Consider the following 21,913-nt stretch of genomic DNA (forward strand, 5'->3'; position numbering starts at 1 on the left):
TTCGTAATTAATTACAGGTTACTAATGGAGGCAGAAACAGAAATTATTTATTGTTTATTCTGTTGAATTATTTTAGAATTAATTGCATTATAGTATTTCATTGATCAATTTTATAGTTTTGAATATATATATTGTTTGATTTATGTGATTACCATTGAATTAGAAAATGGAGACTAAAAAAAATAGAAAATTGTGTGATTAAGTGAATAGATGAAACGGCAGCCTTACTAGATATTCTGGGAAATGGTAGACGGATCGGATACAATAGAGAACTTAGTGTGAACATTGTCTCATACCGGACGGAGTATTGAGACTTGGTAATTTGGCGCTCATAACAGACGGGGTATAGGCATGGTCCATTTCACCCTCATACCAGACGACGTATTAAACTTTAATAATTTGGTGTTCATACCGGACGGGATATAGAGACGGCCTGTTAACTGAGAATATTAAAGAAAATAGTTTACGTGTAGCGGGGACATCCTTATGGACCCCCATGGATACTAGCAGACTTATGGAAATAGATAGTTATTGTTTGATTTATTGAATATAAATTTATAATGTGCGCATGTTACCGATTGCATATGAAATCATGATAAGTGATATGTAATTGTCTCTATAAGTTATTTTTATAAATCTCGCCGCGTTAAGTGAACGGTAAATTATTTTATTATTAATAAATATATTTGTTTAATTAAGTACTCCATTATTTGTTTTGATTTTCTACCAACTTTTACTTCTGGGTCGGTGAATAGCATGATATTCTTATTAGACTAGTGTAATTCATTTCTTATTTAACCATTTTAAATCAAAAGAACCAAGATTTAGAACTCGATCCATAAAAAAATTGCGAGTAAGATGTTAGTTTTATTTATTTTTTGTATTTTTTTCAAAATTTAATTTTCGTAACACTATTAGATAATTTAAGTTATTGTGTTAAAAATATAAATTTTAACTATTCATTTTATTTTTACGCTTAACTTATAATTTTTTTTTCTTATATTCTAGAATCGTTACAAAAAAAATTAACATTTATTACTAAATAAGAAAATATTCTTCTTTATTGAAACAAATTCTTGCCTATTTCACTAGAAATGAATTCTTGATGTATTTTTAAATTTCATTTTTAACATATGTTTTAAAAATATTTTTATAGTTTTAAAATAAAATGCATTTATCTTTAAATAAATTATGGATATCGAATCAGAAGATATTTTTCTATCTTCAACAAGATAGAATTTCACATTTTCCTTCCAAATTAACGAACATCACATTCTCAAATCATAACAGTTTTTCATCAATATCACAGTAAAGATTTGAGTTTGATGTATTAAACCTCTACAATACACCTAATGAAACACAATATATATATATATATATATATTGAAGGTTAAGAAAAGGGAAAGAGTAAAGATTGATAGATTAAAGTTTGAGCATGCTCAGACTCTCTTAAAGAATGAGAGGATGTTCCCTTGCTTAGGATCCTTGGCATTCCCAGCCTTTTTGTTTCCAGCTTTGCTCCCCGCATTTGATGGAGCTGTACTACCAACTGCTAGTGATTTCTTAGCTGCTGAGACCCTGAATTTATAAACATGATATTTAGAGCATGAGTAATAGGCATTACCCTTCTTTATTTTCTTCATTATATTTATAAACATGATACTTAGAGCAAGATTACTGAGAAGAAGAACAGCATTAACCTGTTAACGCCATCTCTGCCCATATGATTCTCTGTTTTCTTCATTGTATTGTTGTCCGCCTTCTTTGTTTCATCACTTTCAACTTTCTTCGCCTCTGTCTCCTCGCCTTCCCAAACTACCTCGACTACTGCAGAGGATTGAAAAGGAAAGTTAACGAGAAAAGTAATCTTCTTGAATCTACTGGCACAAACACTTTTCATCTAGAGCATCCAACAAATGAGTATGCAGATGCATTTCTCTCTTTAAGCTTCACAGAGCATGTCCATGCAAGTCTAAATGTTCCAAGCAAAACATAATAGATATCGAGTTAATCCAAATTCTTAAATGATATCACTTTCACAAAATCTGTTGATCCAATATAGCATGCACCATGAACAGTTCACAATAACATTCTTCCAACTCTAACCGAACTGACCAAGAACACAAATGTAGGGCAACATGCAGTCAGAAAAAGATACAAAGGAATTTAAACTGAAAAATTAAACACCAATGAAACTGAAGTTTCATCTGTTGTGTACAAGAAGTTGTAAGTAACAAGACTTTCAACATTACAAGTAATCTAATGCAAATGATATTAATGTAAAGACCCAAACAACTTTTTTATTTTTACCTTCTCTTCCACGCTCATCTATCCTTGTCTTCAAAACTTTTCTCCGTTTAGGTGAATTATTAGCAGCTTCAGTTGGTTTCTCCTTATTTATATCATTTGCAGAAACACCATTTTGGATCTTCTCGGAAGAGGAAATGTCACTCTTCATACTTTTTCTTAAAACCAAAGAATCGTCCTGATGCAATTGGTTGGAGTTAGTTGACATTTCTTCCTTGACCTTTGGTTCATTTTCTTCCTTCAGTTCATTTTCTTTCTCCTTGTTCAGTACTAAGCTGGGTTTCTCTGGAATTAGTGGTTTACAATTTCCTTTTGTGCCCAGACTTGACTGTCCTGAAATATCAGGTGATGCTAAACTAACAGCATCTTCATACTCATCATCCGAGTAATCTAAGACTAACCTCCTTTTCCTACTGTCCTCACCATTGGAAGCCCTCGTTAAATTGACATCTTGAGCGTCTTCATCATCACTATCTCGGTTATCAACAGCTTCAAGAAAATGTATCTGAGCATCTGCATTACCTATTTAGACATATAAGAACATACACATACAAAACAAAGAGTCAGCCAAGGATCTGATCTGTTGTGGGTAAGAGAATATTAAAGCTCAGGATCTTGTGCATCAATAAAAAGTTTTGAGCAGAAGCTTGTTTTGAGGAAAATAAATATAAGAACATCTACAATATTGAAACTGCTTCATTCTAGCTAAGAGGGTCGATAATTCATAATGAAACAAACCAGTGGGATCTGTGATAGACTTATTGTCATACGCTGGTGCAGAATTGGGCTTTGACTTTACGGCTGCACGGCCCCATAAATTTGCCAAGGAACTTCCAGTTTCAGATGAATTATTGTCATTTTGGCTTTTCTTTTTATTAGTGGGCATCGGAATGACTTTCTCTTTATCCATAGAAGCTTTGGTAGACTGTTCATTATCTGCTTTGCTATTCGTTTCATTTTTGACATCTTTTACCACATTCAAAGACTGAGGGCCCACCTTTGGGCTATATTGTTGAACTTTATTTTGCTGAGGTGCTGACACAGCAGAAGTAAAAGTATGCCTAGAGGAGCCAGCAATTGCCTCACTTTTGGGCTGTGGAGCAGCAATGCTTGTTGAGCTTCCCTCAACATTACACTTTACAAAAGAATTAGAAATCCCACAGAACCTGATAATACCAAAAAAAATTATCATTGAGAAAGTGAAACCAAATAGAGGCATAACAAAAGTATGTTTAACTTACTCCTGCTAACTTTTGTTTATCCAAATGAATATTAGAAGTTCCTCAAAAAATACTGAATGTTAAAAGTAAATGACATTGAAAAAGAAGTAACCAGAATTGTAGATCATCTTCAATGTGTAAGAAGTTATAAGATGCACATTACAGAATTTAGAAAAAATTAACTTCCTAAAACAACCAACTAATTTGCTAGTAGCAGTTAAATGATTTTATTTTTTCTTTTGTTATCAGCAAGTCATAATATTTGCCATGATAAAAATATATCATGACAAGCTAGTGAAATATATGCGATCTATTTTCCAATTCATAGTTCACCATATGAAATTCCTCCACCAGAAATGCTAAATGCTGCAACAACTATCAAGCTCTCAGGTATCCAGATTATATGTACCAAACTAGGGTTTCACACAGGAAACAGGGACACCACACCTGTTGTCTCTCAAGAAATTATCAAAAGTATGCGGCTGCTTGAAGAGCTCTTCTGCCTGTACATATTCAGCATTCCAGAGTGAAGCTGGGTCTTCCGGGATGCTAGCTTGCACACTGTAGACCTGGAGTGAGCAATTTCCATCAAAATCTTGCTTGGCTTCTGCATTAAAGGCAGGGGAAAAGACAATTTAAATAATCTCTCTTTTGTCACCTCCCCCCCTTATAATAAAGAAAAAAGGACAAGAACAGTCAATCATGGCATGGAAAAAACACAAAATGAAGACTCTAAAGCCACACCTTTTTCTTGGGAGGTGATTTCAAGCCACACCTCTTCCATTTCCATTTTGTATATACATGTGTGTGTATAAAGAAAAGAATGCCTATTGTAGAACTTACCCTAGGAATGAGGCAGTCTATATAATCATGCCACCTCAGCATAAAACAATCACAGCAATAGCAATAAAACCTATAATCTAAAGTTAGATGTATCAAAATGAACACATTAACCATTGTATTTATGTCCTTTCAGAAACATATTTTAAGAGAGAAATCAAGAACAATTGAATAATTGTTCATATCAAGTATAGCAAATTGTTGCCTCCAATTGCAACATTTTCCCTTATTTACATTTCAATAATATCAAGTAGAGCTAGGAGTGGCAACACAAGGATTGACCTGGTGAACCTGAATTAATCCATCTAATACCCTACCAGTTTTTTACCCCAAAACCAGCTTAGTTATATATAGAATAGATACATTGAATTATTATATCACTCTTAAGCCCAAATGAACTAACCTGTCACACCACATCAGTTTTTTAACATGAAAACCATCAAATTTGATTTTGACTCAAGGGAGAATACCCAGTTTGCCATATGTACTCTTATTAGTTTAATTTCAATTAAATACATAACATATATTTATATTTAATACAATTAAAAATCCTAACCCTAGCATCTTGCTCTTCCAACAGCCACCAATCTTCCATTTCCTTTTTGTTATTCTCTGCTTCTTCCAATCTTCCTCTTCTTCTTCTGTTATCTTCTTTTTCCGGTCTTCCTCTTCCTCTTCTGCTCTGCACCGCAGCACCACTGGAGCCTGTACCACGCATTATCTCATCTTCCTCTTCCAGTCTTCACCACGTACGCTTCCAATCTTCCTCTCCCTCCACCAGCCTTCACCACATTTGCTTCTTCTCTCCGTGCATAGTCTTCCTTTTCTTCCTAGTTAGATCACCACTCATCTCTGAATTCAAATCTTCCTCTTTGTCTTCCACCTGCTCAAGACTCACTCTTCATCTTCAACTCTTCCAGCTCAGAGTGTCTTCCATCAGATTAGGTCCCAATCCTATCTGATTTCACTGAAGACTTTGTGCTCACTCCCCTTTCTATTCTTGAGATTACTTGAAAAGGAAGAAAAAAAAGAGTTTTTCAAGGGAATAACTCTTCTCTTGACAAGAATAGAGGACATTGTTCCATATCTTTGGATTTTTTTTTTTTTTTTGTAGAAAGTATATCCTCTTTCTCTAAGTTAGATCCAGAGACATTATTAATATTTTGATTAACATGTCATTTTGGTAATTGAACAGCACCCCTTGATGAGATGTTAAAAGACTTATCCTTTTTTTGCAAGAAGTGAATAAAAAATGAGAACTAATTTATGTTCCAAAAATGATGCGCAATAAATTAGCTATTGATTGTCTAAATAGATTAAAAATCATAACTTTTTTAAACATAAAATTACTATACCATTTATTAGTTTTCCTATTTGTAATAGAAGTAGTATTTCTAATCTTATTAATCTTAATGTTTCTTAATCCAATCCTACTCAGGAAAAGATTACTCTGCACTATAAAATCTTTTAGAAGTAAAATTGTACAATGTGGTATCAAGGGGATGCAACCGGTAGACAAAACTATTTGTATTTCTAGTAAAATATCGATAAGGTTCCCAAGATCCTCACTAGAGATACAACGATTGGCTCCTTAACAAAAAAAAGTTAGAGCCTGAAGCTATGAATCTTTAAATCTATCAAAAGAAAATTCATCCCCTTCAAAAGTTATTCTATTTTGCTCTCCTTCCGAATTGACCAAAAGATAACTAAAGCAATAAGCCTTAGGAATTGCTTATCCCTAGAATGTCATTCCATGCCCACAACCCTTAGAGTGCTAACAATAACCCAGCTTAACCAAAAAGGCCGTAGACCAAAGACCGAATGAGGGTGAGGAAACAGGCGTCAAAGGAGGATACGACCGCCTGTCTCTTTACCACTTTTACATAGATGAGTAGCTATTCACCAAGATTCTCCCCCTTCTAACCAACTTATCCAATGTGAGGATACTCTCCTTAGCCACTTCCCAAGCAAAAAAAGTCACCTTAGGAATCACCTTCACTTCCCAAATCATATTTGAGGGGAATTTATCATCAAATTCTCCTCTCTTGCTCAAATGCAAAATAAAGAGATCTAACATAAAACCATTCATTCTTCGTTGAGACTCCATACAGGCTTGTGCTCAACCCCATTGGCACTCCATAGATATCTTTAAAATTTCCTTGTGATCAACATTCAATTGTTTAATTACTTTGAGTATTTCTCAATACTTGTGTGTTATTCAATCACATCTTAGGCATGACAGTTAATAATCCTAGGTGTGATATCTACATTTCTATTCCCAAATCTGTGAGTAGGCAAATTAGCTGTAATTTGTCCAACATCAAAAAGGATTTCAAACTTATATAAAACCATTCTAACATACTTAAGCAAAAGCATTGAGACATGCAACAGATGCTACCATGGTTAACAGATGCAACTTTTCCAAATCGTTTGATGAGACATACAACCATCTACTTCTGTGGTGCCCGACGACCTACATCATATGGAATTCTGTCTTGGGTTTACTAGACTTAAGTGGATAATAGCTGAAAATGTGAGTAAAGAGTTGTGGGCTTGGACAGGTTATTGTAAGAAGAAAAAATATTTGTTCCTTATTTCCCTAACTATTTTTTGGGTTGTGTGGAAAGAAAGAAATGCAGGAGCTTTTGAGGGTATTGAGACTAACATTACAAATATTAAAGATAGATAGATCTATACTTTTGGTTCTATTTTATTAGGTTATGACATCAAAAATTAAGATGATTTTGAATGGGTCATGGACCACTTAATCAACTCGTAACTATGTTTTGTACATGAGCAGTACCATCTTGGTACCTTTGTGAATAATATTACTTTTCTTATATTTCAAAAAAAAAAACATACTTAAGGAAAAGCAAGGTATCCTTATTTTATTCATGAAAACAGTGCTTGTAATTGCATCAACCCATATATCAGCTAAAGACTTGTAGGACATACTAAAGATCTAACTTGTAAAGCCATCAGTCAAGGAATCTAACAGTGATAACCTGTTCAAATTTCAGTTCAAATGGCTTCTCTTGCCTATAATAAGCTCTGAGGAACCATTATTCTTTAATAGGAACATGGCCACGATAATATAAGAAGTTTGAGCGTTATGATAAAAAATCATGAATTTGATCAACCTAGCCCTCTTAATCATACTTTTTCCTTCTTTACAAACAAACACACATTGGTTATCATAATTTGGACAAAGGACAAAACTTATGAGGAAGCACACTTAGTCTTCATTCAGGCTAGAATGGTGATTCACAATTGATCCAATTGTCATATGTTTCACAAATTGGTTTTTCATGGCCTGCCCATCATACCAGCCCTTCATTAGAGTTGACTTTATTAGTTCCGAATTTTCCAAATTGATCTTCGTTTCTAATTAAAAAAGCTCTATTTCTCCTCTCACTGACATTGTTATAATTGAATCAACATGAACTTCAATACAAATCTAACCTGTGAGCTTAGAGCCAGAAACAAGCCTTATATGGTAACTTTCAGGACTGTCCTTCAGCCAGCCAGATAACGTATATAGCACTTCCACACCACTTCCATGTTTCTCAACAAACTCTTTAAGCAACCTAAACATACAATGACTTCTTTTAATGAAAAAATTAAAACAAAAGATCAGCCACTGAGTATATTCTCAAACAGAAGTTTTCTTACTGTTTTGCGGCATTTGATGACACCAAAAAATTGCGACTCAACCACTTGTAGGATACCTAACAAACATTTCAATGAAAGGAATCGATTATTCGCAGTTCAAGCAGACATTTATCAAAATAACAACACTACATGGACCCCTCACAAAAACTATCTTTACGTAATGCCAAGGTTACAAAAAAGAAGCTTTTGGATTATCCGTAGGACCTACTAAAATGTGAAAACAAAAATTTATATTTAGCAGAGTTAGCTAGAATTGAACATAGTAAGGCTCTGTTTGAATAAATTTTAGTGTTGGGTAATTAATGTATAACAATATCAGTGATTAAATGACAATGACATAGGATGATGATGGTAATTTTTTTTTATATTTGGATAATTATGTATTAATGTATGTTAATGACAGTTGTTTTATTTGGATGATAGAATGGTATAATTATATTTTCAGTCAAATTACTAATTTACCTATGTTTTATTATATGCAATAGTAAATGGTATATAAGAACTATGTAATGAAAAAAAAAATTATATAAAAATATGATTAAATTTGTATTTAAATAAATAATTATTACATATAATCAAATTAAATTTTTATATTTGATAAAATAAATAATTATTATTTATATTATCACATTAATTTAATTTTAATAAAAAAATTATTTATATATTAGAAACAAATAGTTGTAATTATATATTATTATATTAAATCTAAAATTATTTCAAGAACTAAAAAATTAAATTGTGTTTGAAATAATCATTTACCACAAGTTAATTTATTAAGCATATTTTATGAGAGTATAACAGAAAAAAAATTATCTGTCCATCACATACTACCGATTCGGTAGTTTTTAAAATTCATTCCAAATTTGCCAATCGGCTTCGTTTACTACCATCTCATTAGGTTGGAAGTTAAAACAAACAGAATTTTATCACACCTGTGAAATATTGTACATTAATTGAGTACCATTTACCACCAAACAAACGGGGCCTAAGAGTTCTTATTCATCTGAGGTCAGCCTAATTAACCAAAAAAAGAAGTGATTAAAGATTTAACTGAAATTGGAGTGCATAAACCCATGTTTAATTTCAGGAACAGCAAAAGCTTCTCATGCTTAGGTAGGTGCTCCTCAAGAAGACGCATTTGGGAGCATTTTGCCGCAAAAGCAATCAGAGGCATGTCAGGGTTCTGGCTCATGTGTAGCCTAGACCTGAACTTGTGACGGTTGTAGAGAAGAATGAGGGATGAGAAGGAGAAGAAAATAAATGAGAAGGAGAGTAGAGGGAAGAGAATGATAAGGAGAGAATAGAAAGAAATCGAAAAGACTGATAATATTAGGTTTTTCATTAGGAATCCCAATCTAAGGTACAGGATTATATAAGGAATCACGCCGGCTGGCCAGTACAGGTGCCAGGCCGTGCATAACGGTTTTGTCAGGACGTATACAGCGGCGACGAATATATGAAAATACAGAGAAAAGATCTTGCCTTATCCAACAATTCGAAACTCTAATTAATTAAGTTCCTTTACTGGTTCCTAAACCAACTAACTTGACATTACATTCCCGCCAATCATGATAAGTCATTCACAGTGGCTGTGAATATATGAAAATACCGAGTAAAGATTCTGCCTTAACCAACAATTTAAAACTCTCTTTAACCAACTTCCTTTATTGGTTCCTACACCAACTAACTTGACATTATATTCCCGCCCAATCATGACAAGGTATTTCAGGAAACCTAAGTGTATAGCAAACAACTATTTCAGTTTCAGCTAGGTAAAGCATGTTATATATTTCAAACAGGCTGGAAATGCTGAAACGAGTTTTCTAGACTTCTAAAAAAATAGCCATATTCAGCTCATATTGTTCCTTGCAGCTGAAGGACTTTTAAACAATTTGGCTAACAAGCTCAAAAAGTATCACAACTAAAGAATAATCTGAGATGAAGGAAAAAAAAAAGCTTAACTGGCCTTTTTATCAGGATCACACTCCTATAGCATTATGGTTGTGTTCCTAATGAAAGCATGATGAGCCCCTCAAAGCTCATAATGGCAAGAAAAGCCATTTCAACTAGAATTTTCACCGGGATATTAACGTTAAAATCCTCTTTTGATGTCGTTCCAAATGAGATCTTCTAATTATGTTCTATAAATGATGATTGGTTGACGCTATTACAGGCATTATTTTTATAAATATCGGGATATCTTGCCTTTCCCAAAGTACCTTATGTGACTTGGAGAATTTAAGACTTCTTTTGGTACAAGAAAATATTTCTTGGCGGAAGGTGATCACTGCCAAGTTTGAAACTGATGATGAGGGTTGGAGGGCAAAATAACATAGAGATCCATATGATTCAAGCATTTGGAAGAATGTTAATATGGGTGGGGTGAGTTCTATGATTGCATGAGAATGAGGATCAGCTCTAGGCATTGGATAAGGTATGATAATTATTGAGAAGGAGGGACCTTACACCAGCACTTTCCTAATGTAGTCTAACTAAAAGAAAATAAGCAACCATAAGTGAGTTATTCTCTTCCCCTTCTAGCCAGGGAGTATAGGCTATACTCTAGTGAGAAGTTCAAATGCCTAAGAGATTGTTGAATAAGCAAGCCTTCTTCAATACCTCTGCTTGCCACATTTCCATTTAGATGGAAATCATAACTGTTCCGAAGTTGGGCTCTACTTGTGCTTTGAAAGTGAAATCATCTATATGCATTGTGCAATGTGCATTCTGGCATGACCCAGGAGTGATTTCTCCAAGAAATTTCATCTGGAACACAGCACTTCTTCTATAATTGCCTTCTTTATTTGGGAGATAGCGAAAGGAAGGATCATCCAGCATAACTCAAAAGTGATTTCCTATTGAAGCTCATCTGGAAACTCAATGTGTCTCCTAGAATTGCCTTCTTTATTCTGGCAGCAGTAGAAGTACCACTGATTTTTTAAAAAAAGAAAAAAGATTGTCACCATTAATAATCTTCAAAAGAGGGAGAATGTCTAGTTAATGGTCTAAAGGTGATTGAGACTCCAGATCATCTCCTTTTGGCATATCCTTTCTCCTTCCATCTTGGTGCATAGCCCTTGATTCCTTACTTTGGGTTGGGTACTGGAAGGTTCCACAGGAGAAGAGATTTGGGGCATGGCATAGCATCTGGAGTAATGAGTGCAAAAAAGGTCATTTCTGTTTTTGAGGGCTTAGTTTCTTCCTTTGGTAGAGTTAGAGCTGTTTGGTTCCAATTGTTGTACTTTTTGTTCAAGGGTCGTCCTTTAACTTCAGATTATAGATATTCTGACTGGTTTTCCAAAGCTTTTATAATTGGGTTGTACTCCATGGTGCCCTCTTGATACAAGTATATTCCTTGTTTCTCAGTCCTAACACACATTTAATTTGCTTAGCCCTTCCACAATTTTCCAAACCAGTTTTTATTCTCAGAAAAGACTTAATCTTGTGTTATACTGATCTACTATAGCATTACATATTACCATCTGAAATGGAAAGCATAATCCTAAAAACAAGAAAAGCATAACAAGAGCAGCCAAGCAACAATCCCATCCCCATGGCACAAGATGCATTCATAGCATCAAATATTGAACATCAAGAACAAGAGACCCGCCTCAATTAACATATTTTCACAACTTATTGTCTCTAAATTTCCAGTTACATCACCAAAATAACTACATAAATATTGAAGAAAAGAAAAGTAAGGAAATTTAATAGGGAGGAAAAGAAAAAAAAAGAATTACTCCCGAACCGGCTTAAAGAGCATAAAAGCCAAAGCTAAACTAATGCCGCATCTGATTCAATTTTTTCCAAACACCCAGAACGTTATACCAAAAATTTAGCCAGAAAGAAATCTTCAAAAAAGAACCCAAAGCCCAAAAAATAAGTCTTAAATTATCATTATGAAGACTGAGACCAGAGCATAAGTGAGATGAATATGGAAAACTAAAGCAGAAGTGGCAAAATTTAAACTGACGGATCAAAGCGAGATGGAAATTAATCTTTCAGAAAATAAATTGTAGCGGAAAGAGGAGTAGCTTTAGTTACCACTTTAAGTTGATCAGAGACGAGAGCTTGGATCTCTTGGAGAATGCCTAGGGTTTCGATTTGCGCCATTTCGTTGACAGACAAGATTAGGGGAGTCTTCCCTCTTGTAAGGGCACTGATTTTCCCGCCACTCTCTAGCGGGAGCTTTAATCCGATGATCGAATCCGATATGTTTTTGGCACGTGATTGATTACGGTGTCACGTGACTTGGTGTATTTTTCATAGATTATTTAATTCTGGACGGATAAAACATCCTAATATGATACTTTTACACGTTTAAATGCGAAATTAAACAAATAAGATTTCGTATTAGTCTAATAACCGATTAAATATCTGTTTTGTCAAATTTTGATTATATTCATGTGAAATATTTGACTTGTGTAATTTGTCCGAATAATTTTTTTTATTAATATTATTATAAACAAATATGTAACACCCTGAAATTTTGAAATGAAATATGTGTATTAAAAAGGTCAAATGTGGAAGCGAAATAAAAATTATGATTAAACATCCCTTACATTAAAACCAAAAATGTTCTCAAAGTATAAAAGAACAAACTAACTAAAAGAGAAATTCGAAAATAAAAGCTATAAATATGACTACGGAGTCTTCAAGCGTCCCCTTCGCCGTCTTCTTACGAAACGGGCTCGGGAACAATATCTTCCTGATCTGAAATGATTAAATAAGGAATGAGTTACACCAGCCCAGTAAAGACATCACACTATCTCACCGTCACGGAGGTAAAGGTGGGTAGAAAATACAAAAGACCAATGGAGCATAATTTACAACAAATTCTTTTATCAATAATAAAACTATCCACTTACCTCGGTGAAATTCATAAAACAATATATGAAAGCAATAACATTATCATCATCATAAAATCATAGGATCTGTATAACATAATGCTTATCACGCCTTTTGCATCTCAATTATGACACAACATATTTTTCCTTATTTACCAGCCTACTAGTATCCATGGGGACCCATAGGGGTCCCGCTACCCGTGAACCTTTAACACTTGTAATCAGATTCCAAGGCCGTCCCCATACCCCGTCTGGTATGGGCGCCAAAACTATAAACTTCAATATCCCGTCCGGTATGAGGGTGAAACGGGCCGTCCCCATACCCCGTCCGGTATGGGTGCCAAAATACATAAGGTCTCCATACCCCGTCCGGTATGAGAGACCACAATCCCGGTAGGGTTCCCTACGGACCCGGTCCATCCACCATCTCCCAGGATATCTAGTCAGGCTGACCATATTATACAATTATCAATTTACATAACCTTTCATTCCCCTTTTCCTCAGTCAGCATCATCAAATCACACACAGACAAGCAACCAGTAATTCATGCCAAATAAACCAACATACAACATCGGATTCTCAGTCATTCAACCCGTAATCAATAAAACAGTGATTTATGCACACGAAACTATGAAATGAGAACATCAGACATCATACTGCATTTAAAACTATAAAATAGAACAAACAACAACTGACCAACAAATACACCAGACTCGGGCTCTATTAGCGACCTTAAACAATTTCACACATCTACTGATTCATGAAACACCGTTTTATTATTTATTGAACTTTAATACCGTGATAGAAAATAGGGTGAGGGGTCCTTACTTGTTTCGGGGTCTGAACACGGCTCCACAGTGCGCCTGCAGGATGTCCCTAATTTTTCCTGAATTTTTCCCGGGGAACTGAAACGCACTACTGGTACCTGCACGTGTCCCAAAAAATCCCAAATTAGACCCAGGGCCCTTTTCGGCCAATATCGCAATTCCGGCACGGTGGCTCCGCCGTGCTCCAACGGCGGCAATTCGCCTTGGATTGGCCGTTTTTTGCCGTTTCCAATCGAATTCGGCCACATTTGCATCGGTCATTATGATAAAACAACCCTAGGGCCCTCGGGGGGCCAAAAAATTACGAAAAACTGAAGCTTTCCGACGGCGGTGCTCTCGGGTGCGACGGCTCTCCGGCGAGGTTCGTGTTTTGGTGATTTAGCTCCAATCAACCTGTAGAGAAAAGAATGGTGATCACGGTGATATAAAAATTGTATCAAATGGAGGCCGGGAATGGCCTCATCGGAGGCAAAAACTGAGGAGAGGCGCGGCGGCGCCGCTGGGTTTCGGCCGTTTAGCCGGGATTCTGGCTCCGATTTGGCCACATGGGAACTCAGCGTGGAAAAACGAGTCGGGGTATGAAATTTACCTCGATCGGCGGTCGAAAAACTCCCCGGTGCGGCGGCGGGTGGCGACGGCCGGTTCCTTCGGCGTCTGGTTCGTCTTCTCTGGCGAGGGCAGGCGGCTAGGGTTTTTGTGGTCAGGTGTGGGGCTTTTATTTATACCCTTTTGCCTTTTGATCACAGCCGTCCATTTTGGTTAAATCTGGACCGTTCGTTCTTGATTGAATCTGGACCGTCCGTGCACGTGCATCTGGGCCGTCCGTGCGATTGCATCTGGGCCGTCCGTGCGCGCGGGGACGCATCTGGGCCGTCCGATCGCGCGCACGCGGATCGCTCACGTGGCTCGTTCCCCGGTCGATGTGGTCTTGCCACGCGGCAGGTCCTGGTTGGCCAGGGCTACTGACTGAGCTGCTGACGTGGCGCTGACGGGGCACAATTTTTCTAAATTGCGTTTTGACCCCCGGTTTTCGATTTTCTTTTCAAAAATACCCTCAGAATCCTAATTTTCACCCCTTTTTCCCAAAATCAATTTCAATTAAATCCAAATTATATTTTCACCTAATTTTACAATTATTATTATTTTTATTATTATATTAAATTAAATTAAAATAAACAAAATTAATAATAATAATAATAATAATAATTTAAAATTATTTGGGCGTTACAAAATAATTATCAAATATTATTATGGTAAATTATTATGTAAAGTAAATAAATAAATATTATTAATATTAACATATGAATTTAAGTTTATTAAAATTATTTTTAGTTTATAAAAATAAATAAATAATTATTGTATATTAATAAATATAAATTATTTAAAAGAAAAAACTAACACATGTTAATTATCAATTTTTATATATTTTATTAATTAAATAATATATATTAATATTAAAATAATTTTTAAATAAAAATAGAAAAATAAAATATAACTTAAACCCTCCATTATAAATTAATAGATATCACAATAAATTAGTTTCCTCATACCATTTAGGCTAGTATTGTAATGACTCCGAAAATCAAAAGAAAACGTATATATAAAAATTCTAAGTGCGGAAGTGAAATAAAATATTATGATTAATATCTCTTACACAATAACCAAAACATATTAAACGTATGAAAGAATAAGTTAACTAAAGCAGATACTAGAAATGAATATTATAAGAAAAACTATAAAATCTTTAGGCATCTACTCACCGTCTTCCTTCGGAATGGGCTCAGGAACTAAGTCCTTCTGATCTGAAATGGTTAAGTAAGGAATGAGCTACACTAACCCAGTAAATATGTCACACTATGTCACTGTCCCAGAAGTAAAGGTTGGTAGAAAAAAAAATGACAAATGAAGTATAATTTATAACAAATTCATTTATCAATAATAAAACCATTTACTGTCTACTTACTTCGGTGAGATTCATGAAAATAACTAATGAAAATAATAATATTATAATATCATGAAATCATACGTACTTTGTAACATAACATATGTCATACTTTTAATATTTCAATCATCAGGCAATAAATTTCATTTTTTACCAGCCTACCAGTATCCATGGGGATCCATAGGAGTCCTCGCTACACGTGAACCATTCACCTTAATAACTTAACTCCAGGGCCGTCCCCATACCCCGTCTGGTATGGGCACCAAAACCATAAAACTCAATACCCCGTCCGGTATGAGGGTGAAGCGGGTTGTCCCCATACTTCGTCCGGTATGAGCGCCAAAACATTTAAAGTCTCCATACCCTGTTCGGTATGATAGACAACGTTCTCGGTAGGGTTCCCTATGGACTCGGTCCGTCCACCATCTCCCAAGATATCTAGTGAAGCTGTCGACTTATCCATTTATCAATTCACATACTTTTTATATTCTTTTCTTAGTTTTCTGTTTCTCACATAATCATGAATATTTAAACCAGTAACGAGCATCCAACAATATAGGCATATCATCGGATTCACAAAATCAAGCAGTAGTGAAGCAAACAGTGATTCATGCATTCAAAACCATAAAATAAATAGATCAGACACCATAATGCCTTTAAAACTGTAAAATAACTAAAACAACAACTGACCGAAAATATATCAGATTCGGGCTCCATTAGCAATCTTAATTAATTATACATATCAATTAATTCATAAAATACTATTTTATCATTTATTAAACTTTAATGTCGTAATAGGAAATAGGATAAGTGATCCTTACTTGATTCGAAGTCTAAAATCAGTTTTTTACTGTGCCTACAGACAGTCCCTAGATTCTCTAAATTTTTCTCCGGGAACTGAAACACACTTCCGGTACCTACACATGTCCTAAAAAAATTTCAAATCAGACCTAAGGCCTCCTCGGCCAATTTTAGAATTCTGGCACAGCGGCTCCGCCGTGCTCCGGCGACGGTGACGGCGGCGATCCGCCTCTGGTTGGCTATTTTCGGCCGAATTCAACCAAACTAGCACCAGTTCCTGCGAGGAAACACATGTAGGGCCCTCGGTGGGCAAAAAAAAATAGAAAACTGAGACTTACCGGCGGCGGAGCTCTCGGGTGCGGCGGCTCCTCCGACGCGAGTCGCTATTTGGTGTTTTGCTTCGGTCAACTTGTAGAGGAAAGGACGGTGGTCACAGTGGTGTAAAAATTAGATCGAACGGGAATCGGGAAGGACCTCATCGGAGGTAAAAATTGAAAAAACTCGCGGCGGCGCTGCTGGGCTTCGGCGGCATTTTCTAGCCAATTGACCGATGGTTTGGCTCCGATTTGGCCACAGGTGGGTTTAGCATCGAAATCCGAGCCAAAGGGAGAAATTTTACCTCGTTTGGCGGCTGAAAAGTGCTCTGGTGCGGTGGCGGGTGGCGGCGGTCAGTTCCCCTGGCGGCTGGGTTGTCTTCTCCGGCGAGGGCTCTGACGGCTAAGGTTTGGGGTTAGGTGTGGATGAGATTATTTATAACATTTCCCTTTTAATCTGAGCCGTCCATCATGATTTAACCTGGGCCGTTCGATCGCTATTAAATTAGAAATGAATATGGATCGTCCATCGCAATGCGATCTGGGCCGTCCGTGCATGATTCAATCTGAGCCGTCCGCATATGTGAAATCTGGGCCGTCCGCATGCGCTTTTTATCTGGACCGTCCGTGCGCGCGGGAACGGATCTCAGCCGTTTGATCACGCGCACGCAGATCACCCACGTGGCTCCCTTCCGTGTCAACGTCTCTGCGACGCGGCACGTTTTAGTTAGACGGGGCTGCTGACCGGGCAGCTGACGTGGTGCAATTTTTTTAAATTACGTTTTGACCTCCGGTTTTCAAATTTTCTTTCAAAAATACCCACAAAACCCAAATTTTCACTCATTTTCACAAAATTATTTTCAATTAAATCCCTAAAATAATTTTATCCCTTTATTATTATTATTATTTGTTTATTTCCATTTAATTAAATTAAACTAAACTTAAAACTATATAATTATTACATAATAAATCAATTATAAGAATTAAAATAAAATAAAATAAAAATAATTCCAATAATAATAATAATAATAAAAGAATTAGGGTGTTACAACTCTCCCCCCTTAAAGAAATTTGGTCTCCCAAATTTGTCTCTTACTCCTGGTCGAACAAATGGGGATATTGGGCTCTAAAGTCTTATTCTAGCTCCCAAGTAGCCTCCCTTGGCGTGTGGTTCTGCCACACGACCTTTACAAATGATATTTCTTGGTTGCAGAGTATTCTACTCTTTTGATCCGTGATAGCAACTGGTACTTCCTCATAAGATAAGTCCTCTCGGAGTGGAAGCGGTTCATGAGCCAAAACATAAGAGGGGTCCGGGTTGTACTTACGTAGCATGGACACGTGGAACACATTGTAGACCTTGAAGGGCTCTGGAGGCAGTGCTAATCTGTAGGCGGCAGTACCAATTCTGTCTAAGACTTCAAATGGTCCAATAAATCAAGGGTTTAGTTTTCCCCTCCTGCCGAACCTACTAATTTCTTTGAAAGGAGTGACCTTAAGGAACACCCAGTCGCCTTTCTCAAACGCTAAATCTCTCTTCCATGTGTTCGCATAACTCTTCTGCCAGCTCTGAGCCGTCTGAATGTTTTTTCTAATTTTAACTATTTTAGACGTGGTCTCCTCCACCAACTCCGGGCCGAGTAATTTTTTATCGCCCACTTCTTCCCAACAAATCGGCGATCTGCATGGGCGCCCATATAACGCCTTCTACGGAGCCATGCCAATGCTCGCTTGGTAGGTGTTGTTGTAGGAAAATTCTATCAGGGGTAGATGATCGTCCCAATGGCCCCCAAAGTTAATAACACAAGCTCGGAGCATATCCTCAAGTGTACGGACTGTCCCTTCTGATTGTCCATCAGTTTGAGGATGGAAGGCAGTACTGAGAGACATTTTTGTTCCCATGGCCTGCTGAAAGCCACTCTAAAACCGAGAAGTGAACCTAGGGTCCCTGTCGGATACCACTGTCACTAGAACTCCATGCAATCTGACTATTTTTCGGATATACATTCTTACCAACTTTTCCAAGGGATCGATCATCCTGATGGCTAGGAAGTAGGAAGACTTGGTAAGTCGGTCAACAATTACCCAGATGGCGTCATGTCCTGAACGTGCCTTGGATAATCCCGTTACAAAGTCCATGGTGGTATGTTCCCACTTCTACTCCAGGATCAGTAAAGGCTGAAGTAACCCGCCTGGGCATTGATACTCTGTTTTGACCTGCTGACATACAAAGCATTTAAATACAAAGTTAGCTATGTCCCTCTTCATCCCATTCCACCAAAACTCGGGTCGCATGCTTTGGTACATTTTGGTGATTCCAGGATGCATGGAAAACTTCGAGCTATGGAACTCTATCATGATGTCTCTCTTTAACTCACTGTCATCTGGGACACACACCCTGTCCTGGAACTGGAGTAACCCATCGGCAGAGACTCAGAATTCTGAGCTCACTCCCTGTTCTGCATCAATCTTGCGGGCTACTAGGGCGGGGTCGACTGACTGGGCTTCCCTTATTCTTTGTATTAACTCGGGCTGGACGGTTAGACAGCCCAAATATGCGACTCTCTTCAGGTCTTGAAGTCGAACCAGTTGTGTGTCCCCAATTTGCCTATGTTCTGAAACCATCAAATGGGCTAAGACACCTACATTTTTCCTACTGAGAGCATCTGCCACCATGTTACCCTTACCCGGATAGTACAAGATATCACAATCATAGTCTTTAAGGAGTTCCATCCACCTTCTCTGACGCATATTGAGATCATTTTGAGTGGATATGTATTTTAAACTCTTATGATCGGTATACATTTGAAAGGTCTCTCCGTATAAATAATGGCGCCAGGTTTTCAAGGCATGTATGATTGCGACAAGTTCCAAGTCATGGGTGGGATAATTCTTGTCATGATTCTTTAACTATCTGGACTTATAGGCTATGACCTTCCCATGCTGCATTAGGACATAACCCACGCCTAGATAGGAGGTATCACTATAAACTGTATATCCCCTCGATCCACTCGGTAAAGCCAGTACGGGTGCAATGGTCACCCGCTCCTTTAATTCTGAAAAAATTTCTCTCACAATCCTCATTCCACTCAAACTTGGCATTCTTCTTTGTGAGTCAGGTTAGGAGAGCTGCTAGACTAGAGAATACTTCGACGAACCTGCGGTAATAACCTGTCATTCCTAGGAGGCTATAGATTTCCTTAACTAATGTCAACTTCTCCCAGCCAAGTACCGCTTCAACCTTTTCGGGATTCATTGATACTCCTTCCTTCGATATAATGTATCCTAGGAAGGCGGTCTGCTCAAGTCAGAATCTACACTTACTCAACTTTGCATATAACGTCTTTTTTCTGAGGACCTCAAAACATGGGCTAGATGGTGAGCATATTCTTCTCTGCTTTTTGAGTAGACTAAGATGTCATCGATGAACACGATAACAAATTGATCTAAGAATTCTCTGAAGACCCTATTCATCATATCCATAAACATGGCCGGGGTATTGGTTAACCCAAATAGCAAGACCAGGAACTTATAGTGTCCGTACCTGGTTCGAAAGTCCGTTTTAGGGGATGTCTTCTGTTCTTATTTTCACCTGATGGTAACCTGATCGCATGTCTATTTTGGAGAAGAACTGCGCACACTGCAGCTGATCAAAGAGGTCATCAATTATGTGAAGGGGATATTTGTTCTTGATTGTGACCTTGTTCAATCCTCTGTAATTAATACACAGTCTCAACTTTCCATCTCCCTTCCTGACAAAAGTGACTCCAGTACCCCAAGGAGACACATTGTGTCTAATAAAACTAATGTCTTGCAATTCAGTTATCTGTTTCCTCAGCTCTTCTATCTCAATGCGGCTCATGCGGTAAGGAGCAACCGAAATGGGCTGGGTGCCTGGTTGTAGGTCTATAATGAATTCAACTTCTTTGTTTACTGGCAGTCCAGGTAGTTCGTTCGGAAAATAATCTAGAAAGTCTCGGACTACCGAAATCTCTTATATACAAATTTCCTTCTTAGACTTGCCTAGTTATAGAAAATAGCAAGGTTAAAGTACCTGAAAATTAAGGAAACTTGCCATCAAGGAATAAGTATCAAATGATTTTATTAATTTGTAGATTGCTCCTCATTAGGAGGATTAAATACAACCTTCTTGTTTAAGCAATCTATGGTAGTGTGATACGCCGCTAACCAATCCATCCCTAAAATTATATCAAAATCCCCCGTGTCTAACCCTATTAGGTCTACATTCAGTTTTTTATTTGCTATCTCCACGGCACAAGCCTTGTAGACAACTTCCCCTAATAGTGTTTCACCCCCAGCAGTAAACACAAATAACTTTAAATCAAGTTTATCAAGTGATACATTAAGTTTGGATGCAAAAATATGTGAAACAAATGAATGCGATGCACCAGTGTCAAATAAAACATTAGCAATATAGTTACAAATAGTGTATATACTCTGTACCACGTCTGGGTCGGCATCGGCATCCTGCTGTGTGAGGTTGTAAACCTTAACCTGAATAGGAGGTCTTCCTTGGTTCTGGTTCCTCGGGCACTCTCTCGCATAGTGCAGGGCACTACCACATATGCGACAGGTGTTGTTGAGGCGATAGCATGGTCGGTCCCCGTGATCCCTGTCGCAGTGCTGATAGATCTTGCCACGTGCTGCCCCTAGAGTCTGAGGGGGAGCCTGGATCACCGGTCTGGGCCTCTTATTTTGTTGGACAGGTGCAGTAGGTGCTGGTCTGCGGGGTGGAGCTGAGGGTCTGTGACTCCATGCTGACTGAGGAAGGGTGTTGAAACTCCACTCCACGATTTGCGCATTTGCTAGAACAGCTGAATATGTCTTAAGTTCTAGTACCAATAAGTGCTGCTTAATCTCTGGGCAGAGGCCCCACTGGAACCTCCTAGCCTTCCTACCCTCATCTATCAATGTCTCAGGGGAGTATCGACCTAGCTCTAGGAACTTACGAGTATATTCTTATACCATTATGTTTCCGTGGACCAGCTGGACAAACTCCATTTCCTTTAGATGTCGGATGTGCTCGGGGAGGTACTCCGCATGAAAGGCTGCTAAGAACTGCTCCCAAGTGACTGGTGTAGACAGGGTGGTCTGCTTGAGATCCCACCAATGACCTACTTCC

At 37.4% G+C, this 21,913-nt stretch overlaps 1 protein-coding gene across 1 annotated transcript; it reads right to left on the reverse strand.

The window, feature by feature from the left end:
• Nucleotides 1–1,245: 1,245 nt before the first annotated feature.
• On the reverse strand, nt 1,246–12,232 carry POLD3 (DNA-directed DNA polymerase). Its single transcript, XM_088218482.1, has 8 exons — nt 12,084–12,232; nt 8,040–8,095; nt 7,830–7,954; nt 3,975–4,134; nt 3,046–3,473; nt 2,311–2,829; nt 1,701–1,827; nt 1,246–1,578 (listed from the first exon to the last, which is right to left on the reverse strand). Exons 1-8 carry the CDS (start codon nt 12,150–12,152, stop codon nt 1,440–1,442), a joined length of 1,623 nt encoding a protein of 540 aa, XP_088074608.1. The 5' UTR covers nt 12,153–12,232; the 3' UTR covers nt 1,246–1,439.
• Between the last annotated feature and the right edge of the window lie 9,681 nt (nt 12,233–21,913).

The sequence above is a fragment of the Carica papaya genome, chromosome 4 (genome assembly GCF_054855325.1).
Source record: "Carica papaya isolate Zhongbai chromosome 4, ASM5485532v1, whole genome shotgun sequence".
Lineage (NCBI taxonomy): Eukaryota > Viridiplantae > Streptophyta > Magnoliopsida > Brassicales > Caricaceae > Carica > Carica papaya.